Here is a 20,340-nt window from a genome sequence, read left to right as displayed (position 1 = left end):
CCCCTCCCCCTCTCCTCCCTCTTCTTCCCTCCCCCTCTCCGCCCTCTTCTTCGCCCTCCCCCTCTCCGCCTCTTCTTCCCCTCCCCCTCTCCGCCCTCTTCTTCCCCTCCCCCTCTCCGCCCTCTTCTTCCCCTCCCCCTCGTCCGCCCTCTTCTTCCCCTCCCCTCCCGCCCTCTTCTTCCCCTCCCCTCTCCGCCCTCTTCTTCCCCTCCCCCTCTCCGCCCTCTTCTTCCCCTCCCCTCTCCGCCCTCTTCTTCCCCTCCCCCTCTCCGCCCTCTTCTTCCCTCCCCCCTCTCCGCCCTCTTCTTCCCCTCCCCCCTCTCCGCCCTCTCTTCCCCTCCCCCTCTCCGCCCTCTTCTTCCCCTCCCCCTCTCCGCCCTCTTCTCTCCGCCCTCTTCTTCCCCTCCCCCTCTCCGCCCTCTTCTTCCCCTCCCCCTCTCCGCCCTCTTCTTCCCCTCCCCCTCTCCGCCCTCTTCTTCCCCTCCCCCTCTCCGCCCTCTTCTTCCCCTCCCCCTCTCCGCCCTTCTTCCCCTCCCCCTCTCCGCCCTCTTCTTCCCCTCCCCCTCTCCGCCCTCTTCTTCCCCTCCCCCTCTCCGCCCTCTTCTTCCCCTCCCCCTCTCCGCCCTCTTCTTCCCCTCCCCCTCTCCGCCCTCTTCTTCCCCTCCCCCTCTCCGCCCTCTTCTTCCCCTCCCCCTCTCCGCCTCTTCTTCCCCTCCCCCTCTCGCCCTCTTCTTCCCCTCCCCCTCTCGCCCTCTTCTTCCCCTCCCCCTCTCCGCCCTCTTCTTCCCCTCTCCCCCTCTCCGCCCCTCTTCTTCCCCTCCCCCTCTCCCGCCCTCTTCTTCCCCTCCCCCTCTCCGCCCTCTCTTCCCCTCCCCCTCTCCGCCCTCTTCTTCCCCTCCCCTCTCCGCCCTCTTCTTCCCCTCCCCCTCTCCGCCCTCTTCTTCCCCTCCCCCTCTCCGCCCTCTTCTTCCCCTCCCCCTCTCCGCCCTCTTCTTCCCCTCCCCCTCTCCGCCCTCTTCTTCCCCTCCCCCTCTCCCCTCTTCTTTCCCCTCCCCCTCTCCGCCCTCTTCTTCCCCTCCCCTCTCCGCCCTCTTCTTCCCTCCCCCTCTCCCCCTCTTCTTCCCCTCCCCCTCTCCGCCCTCTTCTTCCCCTCCCCCTCTCCGCCCTCTTCTTCCCCTCCCCCTCTCCGCCCTCTTCTTCCTCCCCCTCTCCGCCTCTTCTTCCCTCCCCCTCTCCGCCCTCTTCTTCCCCTCCCCCTCTCCGCCCTCTTCTTCCCCTCCCCCTCTCCGCCCTCTTCTTCCCTCCCCCTCTCCGCCCTCTTCTTCCCCTCCCCCTCTCCGCCCCTCTTCTTCCCCTCCCCCTCTCCGCCCTCTTCTTCCCCTCCCCCTCTCCGCCCTCTTCTTCCCCTCCCCCTCTCCGCCCTCTTCTTCCCCTCCCCCTCTCCGCCCTCTTCTTCCCCTCCCCCTCTCCGCCCTCTTCTTCCCCTCCCCCTCTCCGCCCTCTTCTTCCCCTCCCCCTCTCCGCCCTCTTCTTCCCCTCCCCCTCTCCGCCTCTCTTTTCCCCTCTCCCTCTCCGCCCTCTTCTTCCCCTCCCCCTCTCCGCCCTCTTCTTCCCCTCCCCCCTCTCCTCCCTCCCTCTTCTTCCCCTCCCCCTCTCCGCCCTCTTCTTCCCCTCCCCCTCTCCGCCCTCTTCTTCCCCTCCCCCTCTCCGCCCTCTTCTTCCCCTCCCCCTCTCCGCCCTCTTCTTCCCCTCCCCCTCTCCGCCCTCTTCTTCCCCTCCCCCTCTCCGCCCTCTTCTTCCCCTCCCCCTCTCCGCCCTCTTCTTCCCCTCCCTCCCCCTCTCCCGCCCTCTTCTTCCCCTCCCCCTCTCCGCCCTCTTCTTCCCCTCCCCCTCTCCGCCCTCTTCTTCCCCTCCCCCTCTCCGCCCTCTTCTTCCCCTCCCCCTCTCCGCCCTCTTCTTCCCCTCCCCCTTCTTCTTCCCCTCCCCCTCCGCCCTCATTTCCCCGCCCTGTGTAGTTGGACTGAACCCCGCCCTGTGTAACTGGACTGAACCCCGCCTTGTGTCACTGGACTGAACCCCGCCCTGTGTCACTGGACTGAAATCTCCTCCTCCCCCCCCCGCCCTGTGTAACTGGACTGAACCCCGCCCTGTGTAACTGGACTGAACCCCGCCCTGTGTAACTGGACTGAAATCTCCTCCTCCCCCCGCCCTGTGTAATTGGACTGAACCCCGCCCTGTGTCACTGGACTGAAATCTCCTCCTCCCCCAGCCCCCAGCCCTGTGTAACTGGACTGAACGTGGACCTGGACTGATTTGTATACTAAATGTACTGCAGTGTGTTGCAGGTGTCGATCATGTACTCCTGTTCCCTCCGGTGCCCACATTTCACACTCTCTCTCACACTCTTTCACTCACTTTACCCTCATGCAGGTGTTCACAGCCCTGGCATTGGTGGGAATGCTGATCCAGCCCCTGAATAACTTCCCCTGGGTCCTGAATTGGATACTACAAGCAAAGGTCTCCTTGGACCGGATCCAGCGCTTTCTGCAGCTCCCCGACCAGGATCTCAGCACCTACTATAAGGCGGGTAAGTCAGTAAGGTAAATCATGCTTCAATCTATCAACACACGTTCGCAAGATAATTGAAGATGAGGAAGGCCATCTTACTTTAATATCCACGTTGACTCAAGTTCCCCATTGCAGCATCCAATTAGTTATAAAATGATTTCAAGGTCTTTGCCTTCCAAGCTATATCTGGAAGGCCATTTCTTGTGTGATCATTCTGTCACAAAGAACTTTTTGATATGCGTGTTAAATCTGTGGCCCCTTGACTTACTCTAATTTTCCAGATTTACCTTTCCACTCTGTTTATCATATATACCTTTGTCATTCAGATGCATCTTTTTCAGGTTCGTGCAGCAGTCTCCAGTCGTCTTGGGTAATCCTTGCCACTGGACCAAGACCTAGCCCTGTCAACCCCGTGTGGTGGCTGGTGTTCAACCGCCATCACGTTAAAAAAAAATCCATGCACAGGCATCTTCCACCCTCCAAGATGTAGTTTGGGGCTTGGAATATTAGGTCCTTCATTGAAACACATGTGAACTCATTCCTTTTTGATGTGGAAGCAAGTCATCCTCGCTTCGAGGGACTGCCTATAGAAACATAGAAAATAGGTGCAGGATTGGCCATTTGGCCCTTCGAGCCTGCACCACCATTCAATAAGATCATGGCTGATCATTCACCTCAGTACCCCTTTCCTGCTTTCTCTCCATACCCCTTGATCCCTTTAGCTGTAAGGGCCATATCTAACTCCCTCTTGAATATAATCTAACGAATTGGCATCAACAACTCTCTGCAGTAGAGAATTCCACAGGTTAACAACTCTGAGTGAAACAGTTTCTCCTCATCTCGGTCCTAAATGGCTTACCCCTTATCCTGAGACTGTGACCCCTGGTTCTGGACTTCCCCAACATCGGGAACATTCATCCTGCATCTAACCTGTCGAACCCCATCAGAATTTTATGTTTCTATGAGATCCCCTCTCATTCTTCTAAACTCCAGTGAATACAGGCCCAGTCGATCCAGTCTCTCCTCATATGTCAGTCCTGCCATCCTGGGAATCAGTCTGGTGAACCTTCACTGCACTCCCTCAATAGCAAGAACGTCCTTTCTCAGATTAGGAGACCAAAACTGAACACAATATTCCAGGTGAGGCCTCACCAAGGCCCTGTACAACTGCAGTAAGACCTCCCTGCTCCTATACTCAAATCCCCTAGCTATGAAGGCCAACATGCCATTTGCTGCCTTCACCGCCTGCTGTACCTGCATGCCAACTTTCAATGACTGATGTACCATGACACCCAGGTCTTGTTGCACCTCCCCTTTTCCTAATCTGCCGCCATTCAGATAATAGTCTGCCTTCATGTTTTTGCCACCAAAGTGGATAACCTCACATTTATCCACATTATACTGCATCTGCCATGCATTTGCCCACTCACCTAACCTGTCCAAGTCACCCTGCAGCCTCTTAGCATCCTCCTCACAGCTCACACTGCTACCCAGCTTAGTGTTATCTGCAAACTTGGAGATATTACACTCAATTCCTTCATCTAAATCATTGAGGTATATTGTAAATAGCTGGGTCCCAGCACTGAGCCCTGCAGCACCTCACTAGTCACTGCCTACCATTCTGAAAAGGACCCGTTTATCCCGACTCTCTGCTTCCTGTCTGCCAACCAGTTCTCTATCCATGTCAGTACATTACCCCCAATACCCTGTGCTTTAATTTTGCTCACCAATCTCTTGTGTGGGACCTTATCAAAAGCCTTTTGAAAGTCCAAATACACCACATCCACTGGTTCTCCCTTGTCCACTCTGCTAGTTACATCCTCAAAAAATTCCAGAAGATTTGTCAAGCGTGATTTCCCTTTCATAAATCCATGCTGACTTGGACCGATCCTGTCACAGCTTTCCCAATGCGCTGCTATTTCATCTTTAATAATTGATTCCAACATTTTCCCCACTACTGATATCAGCCTAACTGTTCTATAATTCCCCGTTTTCTCTCTCCCTCCTTTTTTAAAAAGTGGTGTTACATTAGCTACCCTCCAGTCCATAGGAACTGATCCAGAGTCCATAGAATGTTGGAAAATGACCACCAATGCATCCACTATTTCGAGGGCCACTTCCTTAAGTACTCTGGGATGCATATCGGCCTTCAATCCCATCAATTTCCTGACTAATAAGGATTTCCTTCAGTTCCTCCTCCTTGCTCGACCCTCGGTCCCCTAGTATTTCCAGACGGTTATTTGTCTCTTCCTTCGTGAAGACAGAACCAAAGTATTTGTTCAATTGGTCTGCCATTTCTTTGTTCCCCATTATAAATTCACCTGAATCTGACTGCAAGGGACCTACGTTTGCCTTCACTAATCTTTTTCTCTTCACATATCTATAGAAGGTTTTGCAGTCAGTTTTTATGTTCCCAGCAAGCTTCCTCTCATACTCTATTTTCCCCCTCCTAATTAAACCCTTTGTCCTCCTCTGCTGAATTCTAAATTTCTCCCAGTCCTCAGGTTTGCTGCTTTTTCTGGCCAATTTATATGCCTCTTCCTTAGATTTAACACTATCCCTAATTTCCCTTGTTAGCCACGGTTGAGCCACCTTCCCCATTTTATTTTTACTCCAGACAGGGATGTACAATTGTTAAAGTCATCTATGTGATCTTTAAATGTTTGCCATTGCCTATCCACCGTCAACCCTTTAAGTATCATTTGCCAGTCTATTCTAGCCAATTCATGTCTCATACCATCGAAGTTACCTTTCCTTAAGTTCAGGACCCTAGTCTCTGAATTAACTGTGTCACTCTCCATCTTAATAAAGAATTCTACCATATTGTGGTAACTCTTCCTCAAGGGACCTCGCACAACAAGATTGCCAATTAGTCCCTTCTCATTACACATCACCCAGTCTCGGATGGCTAGCTCTCTAGTTGGTTCCTCGACATATTGGTCTAGAAAACCATCCCGAATACACTCCAGGAAATCCTCCTTCATCGTATTGCTACCAGTTTGGTTAGCCTAATCAATATGTAGATTAAAGTCGCCCATGATAACTGCTGTACCTTTATTGCACGCATCCCTAATTTCTTGTTTGATGCTGTCCCCAACCTCCCTACTACTCTTTGGTGGTCTGTATACAACTCCCACTAGCGTTTTCTGCCCTTTGGTATTCTGCAGCTCCACCCATACTGATTCCACATTACCCAAGCTAATGTCCTTCCTTACTATTGCATTAATTTCCTCTTTAACCAGCAACGCTATCCCACCTCCTTTTCCTTTCTGTCTTTCCTTCCTGAATGTTGAATTCTCAGCCTTGGTCACCTTGGAGCCATATCTCCGTAATCCCAATTACACCATATCCGTTAATAGCTGCCTGCGCAGTTAATTCGTCCACCTTATTCCGAATACTCCTCACATTGAGGCACAGAGCCTTCAGGCTTGTCTTTTTAACACACTTTGCCGCTTTAGAATTTTGCTGTAATGGTGATGATGATTTCAGGTTCAAAAGCTCAAGTCACTCCAGTCTTTCCTCATAATTCAGAGCTCTGACATTAAGTATAATGGCCCCTCTCCGCAGTGCTTCCAGTACTTGTGTCTTGGTGACCAGAATTGGACACCGTGCTGAAGGTTCAGTTTGATCACAGCTTCCTCTGACATGTGTTGAGCTATTTTGGCTATGTGTTGTTCAGTATTCTATTGGCTTTGTTGTTTGCTGCCCTGCATTGGTTGGATATGTTTTACGTTGAATCTACTAAGATTCCAGGTCTCTTTCAACATCTCCCTTAGTTATTTTAACACCTTTCGTGGAATTTTTGTGTTGCCCATTTTTCTTCCAATGTTGCACTTTACATTTATCTATCTGGACTGACTGAGATTGGAAGGAAGGATATGGACCATCTGAGATGAGAAAGATGGGTTGCCCAAGTCAGAATCCTCTGAGTCGAGGAAGGAAGGAACAAAATTAAAGTCTTCAATTATAGATCTCTTGTAATCATAAACGCTGACTGGGTGAATCAGAGAACGTGAGCGAGATAGCGGCAGAGTGATCCAGGAATTATTTCTCTGAAGATTAGGTGTAAAAGTGCACTTCTGTATCTTGGTCCCACTGTTGACGGGAACTGCTACCTTCAGACGACATTTGGAATAGTTTTACAATACTTGGAACCTGAATTGTTGGTGAATGTCTTTGGTTAGGAGTTTGAAAGATAGTTTTCCATTGAGAAAACATTGAAGGACTTGCTCATATAGCAGGCCTCTCAGTGCAACTTTGTGTCTTGTGCAGGCGCACCTGTCGATCCTGACTCGGCAGTTGAGCTTCATGATGCTTCCTTCTCTTGGATAACCAGTGAAACTTCCAGTCACCCCAGTAATGAAAATGATACCGGCCATGAAGGCAGCCTGAAGCTCCTCAACCTGAATCTAATGATGAAGCAGGTAAGCGTACCGCTTAAATTAGTAGTCACATTTTTCATATGCTTTTAAGGAAAGGGTATCATACTGTCCTGAAGTCTACTAATGTTATACTACTATTGATTTCTCTTTATATTGTCGTCATGTTCACTTTCAACCTTTACCTGTTAACCAATCGAGAGAAGCTCCGGGCTATTGGACAGGGAATGGACCTGCAGCAGTGCTCAGGGTTTAATTAAAGACTGCTATTGAATCATTTGATTACAGTGTGGACAAGCTCTGGGCATATATCACCCTTGTTAGTTGGTTTGCATGATACAGAAGCAACAAGCAGACTTGTACTTAAAGGTTTTATTTGGTCGAATGGCAATGATATGGAAGAAGAATGAAACCAAGATAACAAAGTAAGGCAGTTAAACTTTTTAGCTCAACAGACAAAAGAGCTAGTTAAGCAAGGAAAGCTAAAGTTATTGGTAAAGGATAAGGCAATTAAATTCTCCTTTTGTGTGTTGTATTTTAACTTTTATATATAATTACGTAATACAAAATTGTGTGGATGTTGACATCGAGGGAGTAAGAGACATGTATAAAAACTGTCTGTATTGAGTATTTGGATTGGAGAATGTTCTTGGTAAGGAGTTTGAAAGTTAGTTTTCCATTGAGAAAGCATTGAAAGACTCGGTCATATAGCAGGCCTCTCACTCTCTAAAGTCTGAGATACTGAGCTCAGAACTGTAACACGTTTGAATTCCTCAACAGGTTCAGTTGTAAGTAACTAAGTGAGTATTATTGCATGTACTGCACACTTAATAAATCTAAGACACCTGATTTTCAATGTATTAGAATCTTATTGATTTGAGGATGACATTAATAAATAATAACCAATCTTCTAACACTCTGGCAGATCTCCCTTGGCATTGCTCACTATGAGTCCAAGTGTACTCTGTTTAATAAGAAAAAGGATATTGTCATAAAAGTATAATGGGAAAGTGTGTGTGGGGAAAGCTTGTCAGAGGAAATGATATAGCAAGTAAGTGTGACACTTTCACTATTGTAGGAAGTATATACAAGATACAGGACTTTTAAGTATATTACTAGTAGGTTTCCATGGCCTCGCTAACAGAGAAACCGAAGATTTGCAGTTTTATAACAATTGTGTTTATGTTACTTAAGAATAATAGACCAATGATTTACAGTCACTGAATAAGTCAAATTCCATTTTTACGAAACGGTATTCTGGGATTTTTAACTGGTGCTTTGGGGATTGAATTCCATGATCTTTCCATTATTCTGTGAAAACTGTAAAGGTTTGGCTTTTATATTTTGTATTTTTACCTATATAATTAATTTTTCTCCCTGATGATTTTTAAAGCTGAGAGTACATAGCAAAATGATATGCAAGATGCCCCAGTTGAAGGTATATATTTGGTACTTAGCAGTACTACTGAGGTGGACTGGGGTTTCGCGGCACTTGGTGGGGACAGTTGTGTACATCACTGGCATTGAGGTGCTTTAGCATTGATGCTACTGGAGTTTAATATAGACTGGGGGAAAAACAGTATAAAGGACAAGGAGCGTGAGGCTACTGGAGTTTAATATAGACTGGGGGAAAAACAGTATAAAGGACAAGGAGCGTGAGGAATTAGTAAATGTGCACAGGACAACTTTCTTAATCAGCATATTTCTAGCCCAACAAGGAAGGAAGCAGGTCGTAGATCTAGTTCTGGGCAATGAAGGCGATTGGGGTGTGTTTCAGTGGGAGAACATCTGGGCAATAGTGATCATTATATCATTAAGTTTAAAGCAGTATGGAAAGGGAAGAAAAATCAAAGGTGAAAATACCCAACCGGAAGAGAGCCAATTTCAGTGATTTTTGAGGAGGGATCGTGCACAGGTGGACTGGAAACAGATTGTTCAGGAAACAGTTAATGAGTAATGTCAGGCCTTCAAAACGGAGGTAGTTCAGGTACAAACCAAGCATATTCCCATCAGGAACACAGATGGGACATCCAAAGCTAGAGCTCCCTGGGTGACAAAGGAAATAGCGGTTCAAATGAAACATGAGGTACCGAATACAGTGGAAAACCAGACAGAATACAGAGTGCAGAGGAAATTGAAATAAGACACAAGAAGGGCAAAGAGAGAATGAAGATTAGTGGGTAATGATGGGACCGATTAGGGACAAAAAAGGAAATCTTGTACTGAATGAGTACTGTGCATCTGTCTTCACAAAAGAGGAGGATGACGTTAATGCAATAGAGGAGGAGAGAATAGTGATATCGGATAGGAGAGAAATAGATAGAAAGGTGGTGCTCAATAGGTTGGCATCATTCAAAGTTATCGCCACCCTGTCCAGATGGGATGTATCCTACGTTACTGAGGGAAGCTTGGATGGAGATAACAGAATCTCTGACCTCAATCTTTCAATCCTTTTTGGATATGGGAGTCATGCCAGAAGAATGGAGGATTGCAAATGTTACATCCCTGTTCAAAAAAGGAAAGAAGGATTACTCTGGTAACTACAGGCAATCAGTCCAACTTCAGTGTTGGGAACAGCAAGAGACAGTTGTCGAGGACAAAATTAATTCTCACTTTGAGAAGCAAGGGATAGCCAGCACTACTTTGTGAAAGGCAAATCGTGTCAGGCTAACCTTTGATGAAGTTCTTTGATGAAGTAACAGAGGGTTGATGAGGGTACTGTAGTAGATGTTGCGTATATATGTACTTTCAAATGGCATTTGATGAAGTACCACATAATCGCCTTATTCAAAAATAGAAGCATATGGGATGGTAACTTGGTTATGTAATTGGCAAAGAAAGAAAGACTTGGATTTATAGTGCTTTTCACGACCACTGGACGTGTCAAAGCGCTTAACAGCCAATGTACCTTTGCAGAGTAGTCACTGTTGTAATGTAGGAAATGCGGCAGCAAGCTCCCACAAACAGCAATGTGATAATGACCAGATAATCTTTTTTTTGCGATGTTGATTGAGAGATAAATGTTGGCCAGGACATCGGGGATAACTCCCCAGCTCTTCTTCAAAATAGTGCCATGGGATCTTTTACCTCCACTTGAGAGAGCAGAGGGGACCTTGGTTCAATGCCTCAGTCAAAAGATGACACCTCCAACAGTGCAGCCCTCCCTCAGCACTGCACTTGATTTTTTTTTGTGCTCAAATCCCTGGAGTGGGACTTGAACCCACAACCTTCTGACTCCGAGGCGAGGCTGCTACCCACTGAACCACAGCTGACATTAAGGGATGGGAGGTGGAGAGTAGTATTCAGTGAGGTCCTTCAGGGATCGGTATTATGCCATTGCATTTCTTGTTATATATAAATGACCTGGACTTGAGGGTAGAGAGTACAATTTTGAGGTTTGTGGATGATACAAAATTTGGCATCATAGTAAGTAGTGAGCAGGATAGTAGCAGACTTCAGGGGGACATCGAGACTGATGAAATGGGCAGACACGTGGCAGATGCAATTTAATGTGGAAAAGTGTGAATTGATGCTCTTTGGGAGGAACAACATGAAATGGTGCTATTTTGAGCAGAGGGACCTGGGGGATGCATATTCATAAACCTTTGAAGGTGGGCAATAAGGCCGTTAAGAAAATGTAAATAGAGGCACTGAATACAAAAATAAGAAAGTTATGCTAAACTTTTACAAATCACTGGTTAAGCCTCAGCTGGAATATAGTGTACAATTCTGGGCACTGCACTTTAAGAAGGATGTCAAGGCGTTGAGGGTACAGAGGAGATTTACCAGGATAATACCAGGGATGGGATTGTTCTCCTTGGAGCAGAGAAGGTTAAGGGGAGACGTATTCGAGATATTTAAAATTATGAGGGGTTTTGATAAGAATAAGTAAGGAGAAACTGTTTCCTCTGCCAAGTGGGTCGGTAACTAGAGTTCATAGATTTTAAAATAATTGCCGAAAGTAGAGGGGGAATTAGATTTTTTTTCATACAGAAGGTTCTTATGATTTGGATTGGCACAGGCATGACGGGCCGAATGGCCTCCTGCATTGTAAGATTCTATGGTTCTTACTAAAACAAGTTGTTTGTGTGATTGGTGTCCTGTGACAGGTTAGGTGCGACACCTCTGACAAGAAAACTCCTATTACACTGCCACCTACAGCGATCACAGGCAATTGCAAAACATGTGGACAGTTACAAAAGCAAAATACTGCAGATGCTGAAATCTGGAATAAAAACAGAAAATGCTGGAAATCCCAGCATTTGTGGAGATGCTGCCTGACCACCTGAGATTTCCAGCATTTTCTGGACATTTACAATATTCCCAACAAGAGCTGGTTTACGTAGGAGTTTTCAATGGAGAGATAGCAAATTTTATATATATCAGTAGATGGATTTTAAGTATATTCCATTTATTTCTGACCATCAGCTGTTGAGCAGTATTGATGGAGGTCCTTCTATTTTTCTCTTCACTCCTTTGGTGCTGATATCCTTTGGTACCTCTCGCAATTGGCCATTTCTCATTCATAGACAGTGAGTGTTGACGGGCTGTTTCACTGTAGAGAAAACCACATTTGCGAGTCGGGAAACCTTACTGATATTTCCCATCTTTCCTTTGCTTATTGCAGTATCCTGTTGTCATCTCCGCATAGGCCAGGAACTGTAACTTTGATTTTCTGGTCTGTATGATTCTGTGACACTAGCTTTACAGGTTGCACCTCAACAGCCTCGCAAAGAGTTTTGCTAGTGCTGTTGGGGAGAGTTTAAACTAGTTTGACGGGAATGGGAACCTGAGAACAAATTCAATAGGGAAGGAAGTAAAGCTGAAATTGGAAAGCAAGAATGTAGAAAGTGAATCTGTAAGACAGGAAACAAGGATTAGTAAATAGTAGTCAAACATAGAAACATAGAAAATAGGTGCAGGAGTAGGCCATTCAGCCCTTCCAGCCTGCACCGCCATTCAATGAGTTCATGGCTAAACATGCAACTTCAGTACCCCCTTCCTGCTTTCTCGCCATACCCCTTGATCCCCCGAGTAGTAAGGACTTCATCTAACTCCCTTTTGAATATATTTAGTGAATTGGCCTCAACTACTTTCTGTGGTAGAGAATTCCACAGGTTCACCACTCTCTGGGTGAAGTTTCTCCTTATCTCGGTCCTAAATGGCTTACCCCTTTTCCTTAGACTGTGACCCCTGGTTCTGGACTTCCCCAACATTGGGAACATTCTTCCTGCATCTAACCTGTCTAAACCCGTCAGAATTTTAAACGTTTCTATGAAGTCCACTCTCATTCTTCTGAACTCCAGTGAGTACAAGCCCAGTTGATCCAGTCTTTCTTGATAGGTCAGTCCCACCATCCCGGGAATCAGTCTGGTGAATCTTCGCTGCACTCCCTCAATAGCAAGAATGTCCTTCCTCAAGTTAGGAGACCAAAACTGTACACAATACTCCAGGTGTGGCCTCACCAAGGCCCTGTACAACTGTAGCAACACCTCCCTGCCCCTGTACTCAAATCCCCTCGCTATGAAGGCCAACATGCCATTTGCTTTCTTAACCGCCTGCTGTACCTGCATGCCAACCTTCAATGACTGATGTACCATGACACTCAGGTCTCGTTGCACCTCCCCTTTTCCTAATCTGTCACCATTCAGATAATAGTCTGTCTCTCTGTTTTTACCACCAAAGTGGATAACCTCACATTTATCCACATTATACTTCATCTGCCATGCATTTGCCCACTCACCTAACCTATCCAAGTCACTCTGCAGCCTCATAGCATCCTCCTCGCAGCTCACACTGCCACCCAACTTAGTGTCATCCGCAAATTTGGAGATACTACATTTAATCCCCTCGTCTAAATCATTAATGTACAATGTAAACAGCTGGGGCCCCAGCACAGAACCTTGCGGTACCCCACTAGTCACTGCCTGCCATTCTGAAAAGTACCCATTTACTCCTACTCTTTGCTTCCTGTCTGACAACCAGTTCTCAATCCACGTCAGCACACTACCCCCAATCCCATGTGCTTTAACTTTGCACATTAATCTCTTGTGTGGGACCTTGTCGAAAGCCTTCTGAAAGTCCAAATATACCACATCAACCGGTTCTCCTTTGTCCACTTTACTGGAAACATCCTCAAAAAAACTCCAGAAGATTTGTCAAGCATGATTTCCCTTTCACAAATCCATGCTGACTTGGACCTATCATGTCACCATTTTCCAAATGCGCTGCTATGACATCCTTAATAATTGATTCCATCATTTTACCCACTACTGAGGTCAGGCTGACCGGTCTATAATTCCCTGTTTTCTCTCTCCCTCCTTTTTTAAAAAGTGGGGTTACATTGGCTACCCTCCACTCCATAGGAACTGATCCAGAGTCAATGGAATGTTGGAAAATGACTGTCAATGCATCCGCTATTTCCAAGGCCACCTCCTTAAGTATTCTGGAATGCAGTTCATCAGGCCCTGGGGATTTATCGCCCTTCAATCCCATCAATTTCCCCAACACAATTTCCCGATTAATAAAGATTTCCCTCAGTTCCTCCTCCTTACTAGACCCTCTGACCCCTTTTATATCCGGAAGGTTGTTTGTGAATACCGAACCAAAGTACTTGTTCAATTGGTCTGCCATTTCTTTGTTCCCCATTAACACTTGCCCTGATTCTGACTGCAGGGGACCTACGTTTGTCTTTACTAACCTTTTTCTCTTTACATACCTATAGAAACTTTTGCAATCCGCCTTAATGTTCCCTGCAAGCTTCTTCTCGTACTCCATTTCCCCTGCCCTAATCAAACCCTTTGTCCTCCTCTGCTGAGTTCTAAATTTCTCCCAGTCCCCAGGTTCGCTGCTATTCTGGCCAATTTGTATGCCACTTCCTTGGCTTTAATACTATCCCTGATTTCCCTAGATAGCCACGGTTGAGCCACCTTCCCTTTTTTATTTTTACGCCAGACAGGAATGTACAATTGTTCAAGGAGGTCTTTCTGTGCTAAATGAAATATACTCCAATGGAAGGAGTATAGTGAATAAGGCGGATGAGCTAAAAGCACAAGTAGACACTTGGGAGTATGACATTATAGCCATTACAGAAACATGGCTGAAAGGCGGCAGGTTTGGCAGCTCAATATTCCTAGTTACAGGACTTTTAGGCAGAACACAGAGAGGGGTAAAAAGGGAGGGTGTTTGGGGTAAAAAGGGAGGGGGTTTGGGGTAAAAGGAAGACTTCTCTCCTTCGAGGCAGACGACCTGATATAGATAATCGACACCTCATCCCTCGCCCACCGTATAACACCCACGGAATCAAACAAACCAAACTTTCAGTTTAGCCAACTTTATTTCGAGCAAATGCAAGGGAAGGTTCAATCGTGGAACCTTCGAAATACAAGAGGTTTCAAGTATAATTTATACAGGTTTTCGAGAGAAAATACCCTCCTCCAAAATCATCAATATTGCTATCAGTGGAGTTACATTGATTTGTCGTCTCTTATCAGACTGGCTCTGTGTGGTACATGCAATTGTCCATCTCCCATCATATGCTAATTGTGCACTTTGCCATAGTCTATATGTCGCCTAAAGTAACTGTTCCAAAATACTGGCTTTCTTATGTCTTCCTCAGAGACTTCTAATCAAATTGTAACTGCTGACTTCAGCTGTTTTGTTAAGTGTTACTAAGGTTAACCATACAGTTTTAATGTGTTATCAGTGTGCTATATTTACATAAGCTAGTGTTCCATCCTCAGACCCTCCTAATACTGATTAGTTCACTACCTGCAGCATTGTGTTGTGACCACCTATCTGTCTGCTCTTTGCCTGCTACAATTCTATATCCCTTGTGGGGGGGTCGCGGTATTGATTACAGAAACTGTTTTTTAATCTTTCAAAAGACTTTTGACAAGGTCCCACACAAGAGATTGGTGTGCAAAATCAAAGCACATGGTATTGGGGGTAATGTACTGACGTGGACAGAGAACTGGTTGGCAGACAGGAAGCAGAGAGTCGGGATAAATGGGTCCTTTTCAGAATGGCAGGCAGTGACTAGTGGAGTGCCTCAGGGCTCAGTGCTGGGACCCCAGCTCTTTACAATATACATCAATGATTTGGATGAAGGAATTGCGTGTAATATCTCCAAGTTTGGAGGTGACACTAAACTGGGTGGCGGTGTGAGCTGTGAGGAGGACGCTAAGAGGCTGCAGGGTGACTTGGACAGGTTAGGTGAGTGGGCAAATGCATGGCAGATGCAGTATAATGTGGATAAATGTGAGGTTATCCACTTTGAGGGCAAAAACGCGAAGACAGAATATTATCTGAATGGTGGCAGATTAGGAAAAGGGGAGGTGCAACGAGACCTGGGTGTCATGGTTCATCAGTCATTGAAAGTCGGCATACAGGTACAGCAGGCGGTGAAGAAGGCAAATGGTATGTTGGCTATCATAGCTAGGAGATTTGAGTATAGGAGCAGGGAGGTCTTACTGCAGTTGTACAGGGCCTTGGTGAGGCGTCACCTGGAATATTGTGTTCAGTTTTGGTTTCCTAATCTGAGGAAGGACGTTCTTGCTATTGAGGGAGTGCAGCGAAGGTTCACCAGACTGATTCCAGGGATTGCTGGACTGTCATATGATGAGAGACTGGATCAACTGGGCCTTTATACATTGGAGTTTAGAAGGATGAGAGGGGATCTCATAGAAACATATAAGATTCTGACGGGACGGTACAGGTTAGATGCGGGTAGATTGTTCCCGATGTTGGGGAAGTCCAGAACCAGGGGACCTAGTCTTAGGACAAGGGGTAGGCCATTTAGGACTGAGGTGAGGAGAAACTTCTTCACTCAGAGAGTTGTTAACCTGTGGAATTCCCTGCCGCAGAGAGTTGTTGATGCCAGTTCATTGGATATATTCAAGAGGGAGTTAGATATGGCCCTTACGGCGAAGGGGATCGAGGGGTATTGTCGAAATCTCGACCTCCGAAAAGAATGACTCCGACACTTACAGCTCCGGCAGAAGTTTCTTTAATTTACTTGCTAGCAAGGGGCAGATCACACTCAGTCAAGGGCTAAGTGAACACCTCCGAAATGGTACAGTTTCACAAGATATTTATACAGTAAAACCCAAGTTATGGCCTCTCCCTGTGTATTGGCTCTGTCTCGTAGTCAGTGAATACAGATAGAGTTAATTACTACATCCTTGTCCTGACATGGTTTCCAGATATTTCTTTTTGTCAGGGTTATTAGTTGGCCAGCCGGCCATTACTCCATGAGAGTGAGGTAATGAGCTATTACCTGTCTTGCATTGTTCAGTTTCCTAGTCAGTTTATCTGTTTGCATCAAATGGATGAGGTCTCTACAAGAGATAATGGCTGGTGGTTTGAGTCTAGAAGAAAAGGGTGGGGTGACATGGAACTCTTGTCGTGTAGACAATAGGAGAGCACCATGGGGGGGGGTACTTATCTCAGCATGACTTGTCTCCTAGCTGTCTGATGGCCATCAGCCATCTCAAACCAGATTTAGCTGTTTATGCAAGCTGACTGCTAAAATGCAGAAAGTTCTGGAAGGACCAGGACTCCATTTTGTTATATATATATTGCAAAGGGCACACAAATACCGTATGGTATCAGCTTAGATAAAAATACATTTCCACATTCCCCCATTTTGTCCTTCACAAGGACAACTTAATTCTGATCTTGTACAGTCTCTCCATTTCCATTTCCACACAAGAGCCTTCAGCAGTTGTTGCTACCATAACTCTAGCCGTGGTCTCGGTAGGTAACATAGTTTCTCCCACCCTGGCACAGCAACACTTAACGACAAATAATAGATACAGGGCGAAGACTATCAGCAGGAATCTGATCAAACCCTGTACCACAGATTTCCCTAGGGATCCCAACCATCCCGATGCCCAACCCCACAAGGTGATACCGTCCTGGCCAAATGTCTGTTTATACTCTATTACCTTTTTCCTGATGTATTCAGCTAGACTACCGATTTCTTCTGATTTATCTGGGCTATACGTACAGCATTCTTCACCTATTAATGCGCATGTCCCTCCCTCCTTGGCTAGGAGATAATCTAAGGCCATACGATTTTGGAGAGCCACTGTTCGAATAGCTACCATTTCATCATTTACCCCTTCAAAGGCTTGGGAAGTTGCGTTGGCTACTGATTTGACTAAGTTAGCCAGTTCCTGTAACTGCCATTCGGTCGATGCTATTCCATAGGATGGCACCATTACCTTGAATATTCCATTTAACCATGTCAAATCCCGTTTAAATCTATGACTTCCATAGGCATCCTTTAGAGTCTTTATTGATCTGATAAAGGGTACCACATATCCTAAGTAACAGGACTCTGTCCAGTTGGCTGGTAACCATGGGTAGGCTTTATGGCCACAAATAAAGTAGGTGCAATTATAGGACATCAGCTCCTGGTCCTTTCGCACTGTCCCTACTCGAGTGGTCTCACCTTCCCACCCTTCACCTGGGGCTTTGTTATGGACCATTGTCCAGCCAACGGTTGCTATCTTTCTCTCAGTGGGATTAGTTGTGGCTTGCCATTTAGTCATTTGGGAACACTTGCTGAGTTCCATTTCTGGTCCTTTAGTCTCATTACTCACTCGGCATATTATACCTTCGGGATTTTCTATTCTGGGAGTAATGCTTAGGAAGGGAGGCTGATGGTTATTATCATAATTGGGCTGGTACCATCCCTGGAAGGCTGTAAGTTTATCCCCTGCCGACCTCCCCTCTGTTTGTTCCTTCGTTTCTGGCCCCTTCGTTAGGTTTGTCCTATTTTGCACCGTCAACCATTCTACCATTTCTGATTCGTTAAAGGGGACAGATCTCAGGGGAATACCCCCTTCGGAGTGGACAGGTACATGGGAACATATCCAACAACTCGACAAGTTTCTTTCTTGAGCATACCTATGACTCAGTGCCATAAATACATTTACTTGCAGTTCCCTTCAGTGGCGGGTCTGTACCCCTGGTGTAATCAATAATGCAAAGTAAAACCCTGTCAAGCCCAGCATCATCAGTCCCCATAGTCCATACAGTTCCTTATTCAGTCTTCCTTTTTCTGTTCCTCTGGTTCCTTCTTCCCTTCCTCCTGGTCGGGTGCCCGTTTGCAATGGGATGCGTGGATCCATGTTGGTCTTTCCTTTACCTTGATTGCAGTATTGGTCGCCAGCAAGACCTGGTATGGTCCTTCGAATCTTGGCTGTAGACTGCTTTTTCTTTTAAAAATCTTGATGTAAACGAATTCCCCTGGCTCCATGTTATGACACATTCCTTCCACTGGCTTGACTTGAGCTTCCTTTACCTGTGAATGAAAGCTGGAAATACATTTGGTTAGTGCAATACAATAGTTCAACATATTTTCCTCCATTTTGTGGATGTCCGTTTGTTTTGCAGTAAATGGTGCTGTAAAAGGTAGTCGTTGAGGACGTCCCATAACTATCTCATGCGGTGACAGGCCTGTTGTTCTGTTGGTTGCAGATCGCATTACCATCAAAGCTAAGGGCAGCAGTTCTGTCCATTTCAGTCCAGTGTCATTGCATAGTTTTGCCAGCTTATTTTTAAGCATTCCATTATATCTTTCAACAAGTCCAGCTGATTGTGGATGATAACTGCAATGAAAACGTTGATTAATCTACAAAGTTTTACACATTTCTCTTATAACCGTTCCCGTGAAATGTGACCCGTTATCACTGGAAAGCTTAGCAGGGATTCCGAAGCGCGGTACGATTTCTTTTAACAAACATTTAGCAACAGTAGTGGCATCGGCCTTTTTACATGGAAAGGCTTCAATCCATCTAGAGAACACATCTACAATAACTAATACATACTTGAATCCCATACACATAGGTAATTCAATAAAATCCATTTGTAAATGTACAAAAGGCCCGACTGGATTTGGGTGGGAGGCAGATTCTACTTTTTCCGTCTTACCCGGATTCATTGTCTGACAGGTAACACAATTTTCACAGATTTGTTTTGCAATTGGCGAAATACCTGGTGCATACCAAGTTGCCAAAATATAATCTGCCAATCCCCCCTTTGCCTGCATGTGTGAATGTATGAACACATCGGGCTATCCATGGAAGTAAGGATCTAGGGGCCACCACACGGCCGTCGTGGTGAACCCATATTCCTTCTGGATTTTTATAACATTGATCCTTCGTCCAGGTCACCACCTCCTCCGTACTGGCCTGTGTCTGAAAGGCCAGCACGTCATTAATAGTGGGTGGCGGGTCTGAGCAATTATTTCTCCTTAGTGGGAACAATGACACCTGCATCCCCCCTTTCGACAGAGCTGCTGACTTAGCTGCATTATCAGCTCTGGCATTCCCGAGTGCCACCTCATTCGACTGGCCTGTAATGCCAAGTTTCAAGGGGCATTGAATGGCTCGCAGAAGATTTTCCACTTGTTCTGCATTTTTGATAGGGGTTCCTGAAGAAGTCAGGTACCCGCGAATCTTCCAAATTTGTCCATAGTCATGTGATACCCCAAAAGCATACCTGGAGTCAGTGTAGATATTAACTGTGTGTCCTTCAGCCAGAATACAGGCTCGAGTTAACGCAAACAATTCGGCTTGTTGGGCTGAAAAGGAGTCTGGAAGAGAGGCTGTTTCGACAACATTAAACTGAGTTACAATTGCATAAGCCGCTCTAGGTTGGCCCCTATCATTTCGTAGGGCTGATGCGTCAACATAGTACACTAAATCAGGGTTACACATTGGTACATCTGTTAGATTGATACGTGGTTTAATCACTAATTCGGTTACCATTTCACATGAATGGGGTTCGCCGTCTTCTTCCATGGGGAGTAGAGTGGCTGGATTTAAGGTAGTGCATCTTTTGATGATAAGGTTCGGATTTGATAACAGTTCGACTTCATATTTAGTGGTTCTTGCGGAGGTTAGGTGTTGGGTGGCACATTTAGTAAGTAAAATCTCGACAGTGTGGGATATACAAAATGGTCTGATGATTTAGGGTTCTTGTCTGAGCCTGTTGCATAGCATAATAAGCTGCTGCCAACGAAGGAAGACATCCTGGTAGTCCGCGTGCCACTGGGTCTAGTTGGGTACTGAAATACGCTACCGGTCGCTGCCTGTCCCCATGTAACTGAGTCAAAACAGATTGTGCAAAACCCGACTTGTGATGCACAAATAAGTTGAATAGCTTCGTGTAATCTGGTAATCCCAAGGCGGGTGCTGAAGTGAGGGACTGCTTAAGTCTCTGGAAAGCATTCCGGGATACTTCATTCCAAATCCTTCTTTAAGCATTGTGAGAATATAGTAGATTCATTCACAGCTCGTAGGTCTTGGACAAACTTCCATTTGTCACTATTGGGCTTCTGAACCGGAAGAATCGGTGTGTTACACGGACTTCTCATTTATGC

At 46.0% G+C, this 20,340-nt stretch overlaps 1 protein-coding gene across 2 annotated transcripts in view; it reads left to right on the top strand.

Moving 5' to 3' along the window:
* The first annotated feature begins 2,434 nt into the window (after nucleotides 1–2,434).
* Nucleotides 2,435–20,340, top strand: part of abcc10 (ATP-binding cassette, sub-family C (CFTR/MRP), member 10) — a 136,531-nt gene continuing 118,625 nt past the window's right edge. For both annotated transcript variants that reach the window (XM_070885877.1, XM_070885876.1), the window contains exons 1-2: nucleotides 2,435–2,587; nucleotides 6,841–6,992. In XM_070885877.1, coding sequence (XP_070741978.1) covers nucleotides 2,458–2,587; nucleotides 6,841–6,992 — 282 coding nt within the window. In that variant the 5' untranslated portion in view covers nucleotides 2,435–2,457. The remainder of the gene's footprint in view (nucleotides 2,588–6,840; nucleotides 6,993–20,340) is intronic.

Source organism: Pristiophorus japonicus, chromosome 7 (assembly GCF_044704955.1).
Source record: "Pristiophorus japonicus isolate sPriJap1 chromosome 7, sPriJap1.hap1, whole genome shotgun sequence".
NCBI classification, from domain to species: Eukaryota; Metazoa; Chordata; class Chondrichthyes; family Pristiophoridae; genus Pristiophorus; species Pristiophorus japonicus.
Note: the sequence above shows the minus strand (reverse complement) of the source record. Positions and strands in the feature narration are given on the sequence as shown.